At 39.0% G+C, this 14,198-nt stretch overlaps 1 protein-coding gene and 1 long non-coding RNA gene across 8 annotated transcripts in view; one reads left to right on the top strand and one right to left on the bottom strand.

The window, feature by feature from the left end:
• The window catches only part of LOC116704463 (uncharacterized), a 10,021-nt gene extending 658 nt beyond the window's left edge, over window positions 1-9,363 (bottom strand). Inside the window, exons 1-2 of the long non-coding RNA XR_004335686.1 lie at window positions 9,352-9,363; window positions 8,566-8,571 (exon numbers count right to left, since the gene is read on the bottom strand). This is a non-coding gene — a long non-coding RNA (uncharacterized LOC116704463). The remainder of the gene's footprint in view (window positions 1-8,565; window positions 8,572-9,351) is intronic.
• A 702-nt stretch (window positions 9,364-10,065) lies between these two features.
• Window positions 10,066-14,198, top strand: part of ctif (CBP80/20-dependent translation initiation factor) — a 53,490-nt gene continuing 49,357 nt past the window's right edge. For 2 of the 7 annotated variants that reach the window (XM_032539943.1, XM_032539938.1), the window contains exons 1-2: window positions 10,087-10,286; window positions 13,811-13,860. In XM_032539943.1, the coding sequence (XP_032395834.1) occupies window positions 13,847-13,860 (14 nt within the window). In that variant the 5' untranslated portion in view covers window positions 10,087-10,286; window positions 13,811-13,846. Of the gene's footprint in view, window positions 10,287-12,513; window positions 12,530-13,810; window positions 13,861-14,198 lie in introns of those variants that run through there. The other 5 variants (XM_032539946.1, XM_032539940.1, XM_032539945.1 and 2 more) reach the window with 4 other exon arrangements.

Genomic DNA, 14,198 nt, shown 5'->3' with positions numbered 1-14,198 from the left:
GTGTGTGTGTGTGTGTGTGTGTGTGTGTGTGTGTGTGTGTGTTAGGGTAATTATACAGTAGTGGACTGGTGGTGGGACGGTAAATCAAATGTAGGATGATTTGGATTGGTCTGCTTTGCCGGCAGCACTCCTTGCCCTAACCGGTCATCAGGGAGGGATACACTCTTAGAATAAATACTGTGTGTGTGTGTGTGTGTGTGTGTGTGAGAGTGTGCGGGCGTGCATGCGTGTGCATGAATGTATTCGTATGTTGGTTGTGTGTCAGCAGAGTTCCTCACCCAAACAGGTCATGAAAAAGGGACTCTGACTGCTGCCTCTCCACCACAGCGGCCACTCAGCCTGCAGCCGCACAGCTAGCTGCAATTAAAAACACTCTCCACAAACCCAGAGTAAAAGAAATATTTCAGTGCATCACTCACAATCTAAAAGCATTTTTCAAATTTTATGAGACGGCCCTGCCTATATTTTTTTGGTTGTTATCTTAAAGGGTTACAAATGACAAAAAAAACAGCATATTTCCAGCAGTGCAAATAGTTTTGGTTTTATTGGCCCAGAATTTTGAGATATGTCTTCAGTGGTGGAAGGTCATTTACTTTAGTAAAACAAGCAATACCACAATGTCAAAATACTCCATTACAAGTAAATAGCCTGCATTTATAATCATACATAAGTAATATCCGAAATGTTACAGAAGTATCAGTAAAGTCATTTTAATTACTGTATTTTATAGTTTGGAGGTTTAGTCTATAAAGTGACATTTTATGGTAAAATCGATGATATACAAAGTAGTAACAAAAGCTTTAAACTATACTATATGTAGTGGAGAAAAAATATCATATTTCTTTTTGAAATGTAGTGAAGTAGAAGAATAATATATTTTTAATGCTCTGTACATTGAGAAGTATATAGTATATGTGGCCTTATTTATATCTGATGAATGTGTTTGTATGTGAGTGTGTGTGTGTAATCGTGCTGATGATGAAACTGACACTTCTGCCAACACACAAAACGTGACTGACTACAAAACTAAAAAATCTGAAACACAGGCATGTTCCAGCATGAGTCACACAAGCACACATACTCTGACACACACATTAATGCATGCACGAAGGCATACACGCACACACAAACACACTTACACACAGACTGTTGAAATAATTGGAACCAGCGATTATTGGCATTAAACACTAATCAGCTTGCACATTGTGTCAGTGTGTGTTGTTTACCTCTTCCTTTAAAAAGAATAAATGTGAAACTTGGATGCATAATGCATATTGCAACATTGCGTGTCTTTTTGTACCACTTGTTCACAATGAAAAGAAACCCACACCCTGTCTCTGCTGAACACACAGCCTATAAAGCACCATGCCTTTATATATGGGGGTGGTTGACATTCACACGCACACACACGCACACACACACACACAGACACACACGCGCGTATATTAGCGCACAAAACCGTTGATGGGCACTTGCTCATATCTTTAGCCACAGCTACAGTGCAGCCCCCTCCCCATGATGACCACGGGCCAACTGCAGAAGCACACGTACATGCACACATTTCCTTTCTTCTTTCCCTCCAGGACTGTCTTATGGGTCTAATGACGCCTCACAGGTGCTTCAGTGCTTCACGCTTTGTCCAGACTTCAATAATAGCAGCCATGTCTCTTGTATGGAACCCCAAAGTGTGAAATAAATAATTAACAAATAATGACATAAATGTTTGAATATATTGTTTAAAATATTTTTAAATCAAGTTTATATAGTTTTTTTAAAGTCATAATGGCATAACACTTTTATTTCATGTCACTTTTTATTTCATAATCTAAGCAATCTTGACATCTGCTACCAGATTTAGCCAGTTAGCTCTTGATCGCTAGAGCAATTAAATTTCAAGTCAATTTTATTTATAGTATCAATTCATAACAAGAGTTATCTTGAGACACTTTACAGATAGAGTAGGTCTAGACCACACTCTATAATTTACAAGGACCCAACAGTTCTAGTAGTTTCCTCCAGAGCAAGCAACAGTGCGACAGTGGCGAGAAAAACTTCCTTTTAGGCAGAAACCTCGGTCAGACCCAGCTCTTGGTAGGCGGTGTCTGACGACCGGTTGGGGTCAGAATGAAGAGTGGCAATAACAGTCACAAAAAATAGTAGTTTGTAGTAGTTCTTTGTAGTAGTTCATGGCATAGCAGGGCATTTTGCGGCATTACAAGGCACAGCAGGACGTAGCTGGGCACCGCAGAGCGTAGCAGGATGTAACATGGCATCGCAGAACGTGTAGCGGGACCATTGCGACAGCTGCAAACATGATTTTTGGAGCCTCCCTGATCCAAGGAAACATGCTGGGCGAAAAAGAACACAAGGACTCCGGGGCAACACAAATGTTAAAGTGATTCTAAACCAATTATCTAGTTGCTGCTGTAGTAATCACACGGTTGACAGAAACTAACATGCCCTTGTATTTACTTAGCTTATCAAGACTGCAAGATTGTGTGCTTGGTTATTACTTTAGTTTTAACGTCAGAAGCTAACATTAGCTAGTTATTCTGTGAGGTGGCCTACTTCTTTTACATTTTGAATTTGAAGATGTCCCTCAGAGAGAGACATAGTTATGTGAAGCTCAAAAAGACCTGTGGTCACTCTAGCCAACAGGAGCTATCTAACACTGCTAACACTGGCTCAGGGTGGATTTAACATTGAACAATTCAACTCTTAGGTGTATTTATTTGTTTTTGATTAACCCAGCATACAGTGCTAAGTGTGAAGGATTCCATGTTGGGTTATTGCACCACTGCGACACAACAGAAATCAGTGCATATAAAGAAAAAGAAAATGAATTCAACTTAATTTAAAATTCCTCATTTGTTGAGCCATCAAAGCTTGTATTTCTTACATTGATGCAGGGGTGGTTTTAAAAATAACTCTAATAAAGAGATATGCCAGTGAATACCATAGCAACTCTCAATTTTAAGAGCTCACCTGAGTGAGCCATCTGATGACAATGCTTTATCTACAACATTTATTTGCTTTAGTTGAACAATTCAGCCCACAATAGACAGTTGACCTAACCTGGTTTGAAGATAAAGTGATGTGATCTTTCAGCGCCGGCTGACAGGATCCACTAAATTTTGAAAATACAAAATAAATAAATATATTTTTTTAAATATTATAATTTGATCTATTATTGTACCTTTAATTTGAGCTTTTCAGCTTTGTGTTCAGTTCTGCTAATTGCATGAATTAACTTGGCTATTATGATCACAATAACTGGTGATAAAAAATAAACACAAATACCAACAAGCTAAGTAACGTTACTGTACTTTTTGGCCTTTTAACTATTTGTATTTTTTATTAAAAATGAAAAGGTTCAAGTAATCAATTAAGTTGACTTAATTAGCTACAATACAAATACCATCCACATACATTTTTTTGAGAGGTCTAGAAAATAAATATGTTTCAGCAACTGTGAGAACGGCATTAAAATAATTGTACACACAACACAACACACACACAACACAAAAAAAGTGAGGATTTTTAATTAAAAGGTCCAAAGGAGCCCACAGTCTCTAAGCCTTGTGTGGGATGTAGTTTGGCTGGGCATGAACGCAATATAACCAGACACACTCCTTTCATTTTCCCCTCCCAGACACACACACACATACACACACACACACAGATGTTATGTTGGATAATTTTAACACTCTGACCCTCATACTATCACTCTGTGCACTGTACAGTTCAGACAAGGTCAGTCAGTGGGATGAGATTTCTGCTGTAACACCCATAGTTGGAGACCTCCTGCTCAACACACACACACACACACACACACACACGCACGCACACAGGGAAAGGAGTTGATGTGAAACCATGTAGCCGCATCGTGCAAGGTAATATGCATGGGAAAACAAGTTACTTGCTGTTGTCAAAAGCTACTTTTTATCAAAACAGAAGACAGCATAGACCTAGACATAGCATCAGACCTCATTCATGTCAGCAAACAAGGAGCAGGAAACCCAGAAAATGAGCAAACAGCGTATGAGACGTATTTATGTTGACTTGACATTTTTAAGATAGACACAGTTTACAAGCAATTGCTGATCAATTTATACAATGTGAAATTGTGTTGGGTTTAAATTGAAATTGTGGTTTTAGCAAAATTAACAAATATCATAGCGTGCTTCACAAAGGAGGTCAAATGCACATTTAAATTGGAGCATTGTTACACGGAGCTATAAATACAATTTTTTTTATTTTTTTTTTACTTTCCTTTTGTCTCCAAATGGTTGAAATTACTCTAGCACTTACTCATGTCCAGACAGCAATAATACTACTACTGCATAGCTCATAAATGAAAAAGACTAGACTAGATTAAACTTCCAAGCGCATTGACACTGGGGAGATGGTATAATGTAAAATCAGTGAAGGCTGACTTAAAATAACAGGAAACATGTCATTGACATCTGTCACGAATGCTCACACCAAGTTAGTGCAACAAGTTTAAACAAACACATTACATCGTTTTGGGTCGTGTCTGTTTTTGAAAAGTGGTTGCATGGAAATACAGTTTTGGAAGGAAGACTAAAAGTGTGTACTTCACAAGTTAGCATGTTTTTGTGTGCTTATGTTTATATATTTTTAATTATCTATAAGCATCTTAATTGCTAGATATAGTGCAAAAAGACTTTAGAGGTGATATAACATGTATATAACTGAAATGGTCTGTTTCTCTGTCTGTTTTCAGTTGCGACTTTGTTGTGGCATAAACTAACTTGATCCTTTCTCTCCACTGTACAATATTTGGAGGCTCTGGGTTTTTATAATATAGACTTTGATATTTTTTGATATTTTTTTTTAAACAAAATGAACAGATAACTTAAATGATCATTTAGAATGTAATTTAGAAGGTAGGATATCAAGAATAAAAAAATAATCAAATCAGATCAAATTAATCTATTTATTGAACAGTTTGACAACACTGTACAGTAGGAGTTTCTGGAAGCATCAAATCAGTCCCTACCAAGCCAGAAGCCCTCCAACATTAGTCAGATGAATCATTATGTTGACATAAGACAAGGACTACAAATAACATCTTTCTGTGAGAGAATGTTTTTTCTCACTTCCAACTATCAAACTATTGTTGAAGGTCACAAAAGTCCTTCCCTCCCTCCCTCCCTCCCTTCCTCCCTCTTGTCCTTCCACCATCCACCCATCCCAGTACCCTCCTGCACCTGATATCATTATCACCCCCCCAACTCCAACTACTCCTCCACCCACTGTCCCTACTTTCACCCTCCCTCCAACCCGTGCTGCTCATCACCTCTTCCTCTGGTACCTGACACATCTCTCACCTCTCCATCCCCCACCCTCTTACTACCCCCTCTCCTCTGTCTCTCTGCATATCTGTCCCCTCATTCTCTCAGTTTTTTCTCCTCTACCTATCACTGTCCCTGTGGCTCTCTGTGAACCCCTCCCTCTCTGTCCCTCTCTACTTTCTGACACTCTATGTCTCGCTGTTGAACTTCCTTCTGTGTTCCATCTGCCCTTTTCCCACCTCTCCCACTCCCTTCCAGCAACCCCACCTACTCAACGGGTGCTCACCATACAGGCAGGCGGGCACACACACGGCCTGGAGCTGTCAACGCACTCCTCAGACGGTCCACGCTCTACTGCAGTTCAACAGCAGGGGGAGTGTCAGGCTGCAGGGGAGAGGACAGAGGGGGGTTGAGAGCAGAGCAGCCCTTGGTCCCTGGAGAGGAAAGCTGAAGGACAAAGTAAGTTGACTTGGATCTGTTACTTTGTCTGAATTACTAGAAATACACCCCTCTTTTCTGCACAAACAAACCTGTAAATGACCCCAAATAACCAAAATAAAACGATTACAGTTCTTGAATCGTTTTTGATTGCATTTATGTAAAGCTGCAACAATCAGTTTACTAATTGATCAGAAGAATAGGAATCTGATAACTTTGATAATTATTTAAACATTTAAATCATTATTCAAGCAAAAATGCCAAACATTTGATGGTTGCATGTTTGCCATTGTGAGAATTTACTGCTTTTCTTGATAAACACTTACAGCAAATTCATATAATTGGCTTTTGGACTGTTGGTCAGACAAAACAAGACTTTGCTCTAGGATATTATTGCTTTTTTATCTTTTTTCTGATATATTAGAAGCCGATCAATCGATAAAATCAAAAAAATATGTGATATTGGGATCTAAAAAGGATTAACACAGATAGACTTGTGAGGCTTCGTGCTTTCATGTGATGTATAATTTGACACGGTTGAGTAAGGATTCATCACAAAGGTAACAAACTCCCCCTCCCAGTAGTCAGGCTCCTGCTTGTTGATAAAGTTAGTAGGGAAAATTTGAAATCAACAGGCATCTATTGTAATGTTTTGTTGTTGTTTTTTTTAACCACAAAATTGAATAAATGTCTGACCGTCTTAACACAATTATCATATTGTTTTTATCACAGTACTTGCGTATTGTGTTACAGAAGATTGCATCAGTAGAATTTTGTAATTTTCTTTCCACCCCCTGTACTGTATATGTTACATTAGATCTTACAGCACAGTATAATGGTACTGCTTAGGTACAACAATCCTATGATCTGTCTATTGCCCCCACCTGCTGGTTAGAAATCTTTTTTTTTTTTACTTAACAAATTGAATCTTGGCCAATCTCAATGTGTTTATTTGTCTGGACGTTTAATGTGTGTGTGTGTGTGTGTGTGTGTGTGTGTGTGTGTGTGTGTGTGTGTGTGTGTGTGTGTGTGTGTGTGTGTGTGTGTGTGTTTTACACAAAGAGATGTTCAGTCACTTCCACCCACTTAGTTTCTCTCTATCTAGTTTGCAGTGATCTTTCTCCCACATCTATATCTTGCACCTATTTGACCTAACAATACAGGAGCAGAACTATTGGGGCCACTGGCCTAATGAACTTCACATACTGACAAGCACAAATAATCAGCCGCCCTGTTATAAAACCCGCAAGCACAGGAATAATAGTTTTCTGGCCAGTGTTGTTTATATCACACCGTTGCTCTCACAAGCCACAGGAGGGGAGAGTCTGTGACCTTAAGAGCTGTGGGTCCTGCACTGTCTAATTCCATGTTTATGGTTTTGCCTTTTATAACACACACAGACGGAGCTGCCCCGGCCACAAGCACATGGAAATATCATCATGCTCCCTCTCCACTGCTAATTGATGCCTTGGTACCATCCCTCTGGTGAGGATTCAGCTTTTTGCAGGGCAACCTGAGGAGCAATTTCAGCATTCGGTTCTCTTCTTCTTTCTTTTCGCGCCACAGAATTTACTTTACTGCTGTCAAACAACATTGAAATGGATAATAATAAGAGCAAAGTTCACTTTGACCAAACTGACAAAGTTACTTATGTTTTTATGTAAGTTTATATATATATATATTATGGTTGGCACTGCCTACAAAAAAGCGTGAGTGAGATCATTGTACTTTAAGATTTGTGTGACCTTGCTCGCTCACACAATACAGTTCTGACAAAAAAAAAGAAATTTAAATCATCTCGTCTGTGGGTGTCATTAATATCATTAAATACACCTGAAGCAAAAATAGTTCATGGTATAGTTTTTGTGAATAACGTTTCTAAGTATTGTGTGCACTGCAACGTTTTTAGAACATTGAATGGTTTCCTTGGTAACAGTGCAAAGTACTTTGACTCTTACCAACTTGTACACCTTAGCTTCACACATGCCTCAAATCTGCAGTTTAGTACTCTTTAATCGAAAACACATGAAATATTTAGAAGACAGAGAGCAAATTGTTTTACTGTAATACTGCATAAGTTCTAGTTTTTGGACATTTTCCCTCAAATTTCAAGATGGCTTTTTTTCCTTTTGACACACAAAAGAAAAAAAGCTATAGGTGAGCTTGTGTGAGAAGAGATGACAGGGAATGGCGCATCTGCAAAGAGAAAACGCACAGCAGTATGGGAGGGAAACGGAGGGATGAATGACTTGCGGTGCTGAGGGTGATGTGGAGAGGACAACAAAGTAATTATGGGACGACTATGGATGGATATAGAACTGGGCGAGGGAGGGAGGAGGAAAGGGAGACTGCGAAAAAGAAGAAGAAGGGGGTGGGGGAGTGTAGTAACCTGCTCTCCATCACGCCATGATAGTTAATTAGCCTCTGACTGTGCCGGCGAACATATTTTGTAGCCATCTGGAGAAAGAGGGGGGAGGGGGGGGACTGTCTACCTTTTCACTTTCAGACATATCTGCCTGTCTTTACTTCATCTGTCCATATTGTGTTATTCTATCTAACTGTTTTCTGTGTGCGTCATGTTTACATGCAAGTCTATCTGTCAGTCAATCTGTCTGAGCTTCATCTTCCAGCTTTCTAGCATATTGACTAAGGACCCTGCCCTGTGGTATTAAATACATTCACATCCACAGACTCACACACAAATACTCAAAAACCAAGACAGTGGAGCAGTCTATTCTCCAGCGGCACTTTTCTCACCATCCACAAGGGGTCATGATTACATTGAAAAGTTTCTTCAGCAGGTTTCTACTCTGAGCTGCAGTCATTTGTCATTGATTTCACTTCGTTTTTACAATTCTGTAAGATGCATTAGGCCATGATTTTAGGGCTGAGAAATATTAATGAAACAATTCTATTAACATGTCTAAATTTATAAATATTGCCAACATGATTTATTAATTCCTTATTTTAAGAAAAGTTAGATGCACATGAAAAGTGCTATTATTTACATTCCCTCTGTATGTAACACCTCACATCCGTTATGTACCTACTCCATGACCAATTAATTACTTAGCTAACAACAAATATAGCCCTCTGCCGAAATTTACCTACATTTTAGGGAGAAAAAAGGGGAAATTATTCACAACACATTTTACCTGTGGGACTGGAATCGAACCCGTAACAAACGCCTCAAAAAAGTGGCAAATAAAGAAAAGTATAATCACAAGTTAGTGAAAATCAAAATATACCAACAAAAGCTGCTGTTGGTGACATCAGCCATGAGGACGAAACAAGTGAAAATAACAAACTGTGATTATTAGGAACATTAAACAGCCAACTTTTGAAAGAACTTCAACTGAACCAGCGAGCAGTTAACTGTCACATCCAGGACTCCCGTCATGCATATTCTTCTGTTTTATTTGCTTATTTGGATTGGTTGCGGGTAATATGTATGAATACTGCTTGCATTGTTTTTTTGACTTGAATTGCTCTTTTTGGTTTATATTTAATTTTTTTTATTAATTAATTCTACAATTTTTAATTTGTACCTTTATATTTATCTGCACTTATTTCTGTCCTTGTGATACTGCAACACCTGAATTTCCCCTCCTTGGATTAATAAAGGCATTTTTTCTCTCATAATTTCTACTTTTAGAATGTAGACAAATGTTTGCCAAAATATCTATTTTGTTATTTTGTTGGTGTTGATACTATGTAATTTATTTATAGTAACAGTGGTTAGATGTTTGGGTCAACACACAGAAGTGTGTGTTCAGTGTTGTCAATCTGTCATATTTTATAACCTCACCATAAATAAGAGGGTCTTGTCTTTTTGTAATTTACATCACTGTAATAAATAAAAAATGTAACTAATACAAACACTTTGTATCTACAAAGTAACTGAATATTTAAGTTACCAAATAAATGTAGTGAAATAAAAAGTAGGCTACACTATTTACCTGGGTAATGTAGTGGAGTACAACTACTCTCTACATTTCACATCCAAAGTAAAGTATCATAAAATGGAAATAATTTGTAATACCCCATAATCCACATCTGGGATTTTCATCACAATCGTATGTTAGGTGTCTAGGGTGTAGTCATTTTTTTCAAAAATAAAAAGGGGGATTAAGAATGTTGTGGTCATATTTTATTTTAGTTTAGTTTAGTTTTTCACCTGGTGCTGTATCAAAACTGCCACACTGTCTGCCAGGCAGGTATGGAGGGGGTAGTGTGACATGTTAAACCAGTTATTAACCAGTTAATGCTTCTCAAGCAATATTTGATACTGAACTCCTTTTCCCACAATGCTTCACTCTTGAGTGCACGTGTCAACGCTGCCAGCAAACCGGACTGAGCGTCACATTCCTGCATTCCCTTTTTCCTCAGACGTCGGAGATCTAACCTAGCTACCAGTAGATAGCTAATCCTCATCCCCACTTTTCTTTGTGGTAAAACACACCCATGACACGGCGGATTTGATCTCAGGAGGTGATCCCGGGTTCACCAGGAGTCAAAATCTCTCTTCGGGTGAGGATTTATCTCATCTTAAGCCGGGTGAAGGTGTCTATGGGTCGGGAGTACTATAATGTTAAATAGCTAGGTAACAGTTTTAAAAGATGCGCTGGAGTCGAGTTGTCGCTGTGATTGACATTGTTGTGGTTTGGCCTACACTGGCAGACCTATTGCTATAGCTAACTCAGTTGGCAGAGGGTGGTTTAAATTCGCAACGTGTGGCCCGTTGTTTACTATTGTACTTAATAGCTAGCTTGCTAACGTTAGCCCCGGCTGGTTAGCTACAAAGCTTGCGTCACCATTGTTACCGGTGATACGCGGGCGGACACGCCAGTGTGTGGAGGCGCTTCCAGATGTGTCTGTTACTTTGACAGGGACATTACGGTGCTGTGAGTTGGATAACGTTGTCTATGACGTCCTGTCAAAGTACAGCACTTAGCTAACGGGTACAAACAGTGCTAGCATCTCACCAAGCATGGGCGTGGTTATAGGAGTGCAAAATAGAAGAAAAAACTGTAGGTAATGTAATGATGGAATCGTTATGGTCAGTTGTTAAGATCACCTTCATAATCAGTTTGGTTTCAGTGACGTTATGCTTACAGCAGGATATGATTGATCAATTCAAAATGTTAGCTAGATGTCAGTGTGTCCTGCCAAGGAGCTGAGCGTGCTGCAGATCAGCCTCCTGTCTCAGCTGTTGACTCTAACAACAAAGAGTGGATCGCAGCTGCTGCTGGCCTGTGGCAGGACAGAGGGAAATCACTGATACCTTGAACTTATACGTAACGTGGGATCTGGCAGTTATTGTCAAAACTCAAGCAGTTAGTTAGATACAAACCGATGTTTAGTTTAGTTAGTTGGTTTGCATACTGTTTAATTTATAAGAACCGGATGGGAAAAACCTGAACTATGCATGTGTGTATGCATGTTGTCTTTACGACCTAACAATAAATACAAATATTTGTCATACTCATATGTTGTAACTGAAACTAAGAGGTCTATCCAATAGGATTTCTGACTGTTACGTGTATACTTCATTCCTGAGATTCCTGCTGTTCAGAGACTGGCTCAGAGTGACTTTAGAGAGATAAATAATGGTTTGCGTGTTTCTACAAGTTGCACAACGGAGACCTTACTGACTTGAATGTGACAGGGTTTGACACACTTTGATGCTAAAATGTATCTTAAACAGTTTTTTCAGAAGAGAATGGATTATGGAATTGCTAATTAAATGTATCCAATCTTGCCTAAGTTGCCCACATTACAGTGGTGCCTCAGCTAGAACTATATGCTAATAAATAAGTCATCCAAGTTTTATGTCCGGTTCACCCTGTGTCTGTAGTCATTGACGAGGTATTTAACTTGGCTTAGTGCTGTCATTCAAAGTCTACCCAGTCCAGACTGTCATTTGTCAAGTCTTTTCTTTTACCTTTTGTGAACATGGTACAGTCACGTGTTGATGGTTTAAAATATATTTTATGAACTGAATATCATTAGATAGAATGTAAACATAGCCTTATTTAGAGCTTACATAGGCCCAGATATACTTCACCAAAGTTCCAAACAGGAGACTGACGTTTGTGACTTAAAATACTGCCGGTGCTTGAATATAGGCCTACGCTTGCAGGGAATTTCAGGGTGTGTCTGTGTGTGGATATAAGCGCCTCACGGCTGCTGTATGTATGTATATAACTTATCCACGTGTGGTTTAGTGAATTAATCATAGGTTTTATTCTAACTTTGTAATTTCACGTTGGTGGCAGAAATGAAATTGAAGTCACATTTTGAATAGGGTCCTCTTTTCCCATTAACATAATGATAATCTGTTGTCTTAGGCTTTGAAATAGCTGGTGGTTGAACTATAGCTATGCTCTTACCGTATCATATAGCCTTTTCATTTTTAGGACATTTTTAGGATATTACATGGCAACGGTCCAGTTTAGCCTACTCTTGATAGTTCAGTATTGAGCATTGAAATACAAAGCTTATGATCGTGCTGTCCCAGTGATGGAAAAAATAAACTTATTTATTATTAGTATTGTTGATGTTTAAAGGTGAACTATTATGCTTTTCTTTATTTTTTGTCATATGTATTTAATGTTACAATGTCATTGTTTAACTTGGCCAAACCTTCAAATAATGAGGTCAACGTAGTTTTAGAATTCCACTGTTCTAAATGCTCTGGTTTCAGCTGTTTGTTTTTTTCTGCACAGCTGGGTTTCTATGATTGGTCATCTGGTCCAGGCAGGCTACTTTTGGTATGTTTTAAGGCTAACCTTACTGCAGTATATGGGTTTTAGACATCCTGTTGCACACTAAATTTCCTGTTCTAAGGATAAATAAAGTGAAACTGGAACTTGAATGTTGACGTTGTCAGATGAAGCTAAATGCCGAGTCTGTTGTTGTTAATTGCTCCCTAATTTCAGGTCACGATATTACTTAAAAATGTCTGGTTGGGTAGTATTTGGTTAAAAAGCCTTTTATTGGTGTTTTTACACAGTGAATTGTCATGCTATATACACCGTTGCACTGTAAAGTGACAGCAACAACAAAGCATTGATACAGAGACTCAGAGATGCAGAAACAATGACCAATCAGAGCAGGCTTGGCCTTTTCGGGAGAAGGGGCTCAAAGAGAAAGAAGCTCTAGAGCCTCAGACAGAGAGTGAAACAAATTAAGTGTTTTTTGACCATTAAAGCATGTAAACATGTACTTGTAGAAACCTAAAATACAAATATAAACATGATAAACAAAGTATTTCTGATTCTGATTCTGATAATGCTATATAATGGGTATCCTTTAAAATTGGCCTGACATACAGCTTCATTTAGACCATCTAAGCAGAGTCAGTGCAGTGTCATCACCCCAATGATCTGCAGGCCCAGCACATACAGCTGTGATGTGGTGAGTGATTGAGGTGGTGAACTCCGCCCTCACAGGTCAAACAGTGTTAGAAAAGGAAAACAACAAAGTAAAAGTAACACATAATGATGCCAAGGGTTCATGTGAGTAGCAGCATGCACCTGTATGCCTCATGTTAAAGCTAATGCTAAGAAATGTCAGTGTTTTAAAATATGTGGAGGAGTAGCACGCACACAGCTGCATGTTATGGAGAGAGTAAGAGTAGCCTGCAGTAAACTGGATCATCCTGACTCAGCCTGCGTAGTTCCCATGTGGCCTCATTTCAGTGGGAACTGCGGCTTATTACATTCCTTGAAATGTATGGGTGAGTGAGTGGGCAAAGACAATGAAGAGAGGGTGATCACGTGGGTCATGATTAAGGGGAAACATACAGTAAGATATCAGGTGGTGGCTTAAAGATAAGAGCAGAGGGCCTTAATGCAGGAATGAAGAGTAGTTCTCTAGCAAATTACATAGACTCTATTTTTTGAAAACAGGACTATTGTCAAAGTCTTTCTACGGCTGACCTTTTTGTTCTCAGAGTTGCTGGTTTTGTCATCAACACTGACCAATAATGGCTGCAGCTCTGTAGCCGACTAACCTTTGTTGCCTCTCTTTTTGCTTTTGTTGTCGTTCAGATTTGAGGCCTCAGAACTTCTACCTACACTCCATACATGTTGTCAAGCCGGTGAGCTGAATTACACACACTCACTTGTTTGCCAGGCCTCTGTATTTGTGTGTGTGGATCCAGACAGAATAGCATTGTTGGCCTACAGTCCCACAGTACTGCACATCCCTAATGCTCTCCCATTAGGTCATTACAGTGGCATAGGGGGACAATGGGGCTATTGTTTTAGGTGAACACAAGCATACCCTCGGACCTCCCCCTGTGGCATGTGCTGGCTATCTTCTACTGGTTTGTTCTTCTAGATTCAGGTCATTCTGCTCAAACTATATGAGTTGTGATGGGAAAATTACATAGACAATGATTCGCCACGTAGGCAAAGACTGCTTATCTGGATGTTT

This window comes from Etheostoma spectabile, chromosome 16, assembly GCF_008692095.1.
Source record: "Etheostoma spectabile isolate EspeVRDwgs_2016 chromosome 16, UIUC_Espe_1.0, whole genome shotgun sequence".
Taxonomy (NCBI): domain Eukaryota; kingdom Metazoa; phylum Chordata; class Actinopteri; order Perciformes; family Percidae; genus Etheostoma; species Etheostoma spectabile.
The sequence above is the reverse complement of the archived record's forward strand: the minus strand, read 5'-3'. Positions and strand labels throughout refer to the sequence as shown.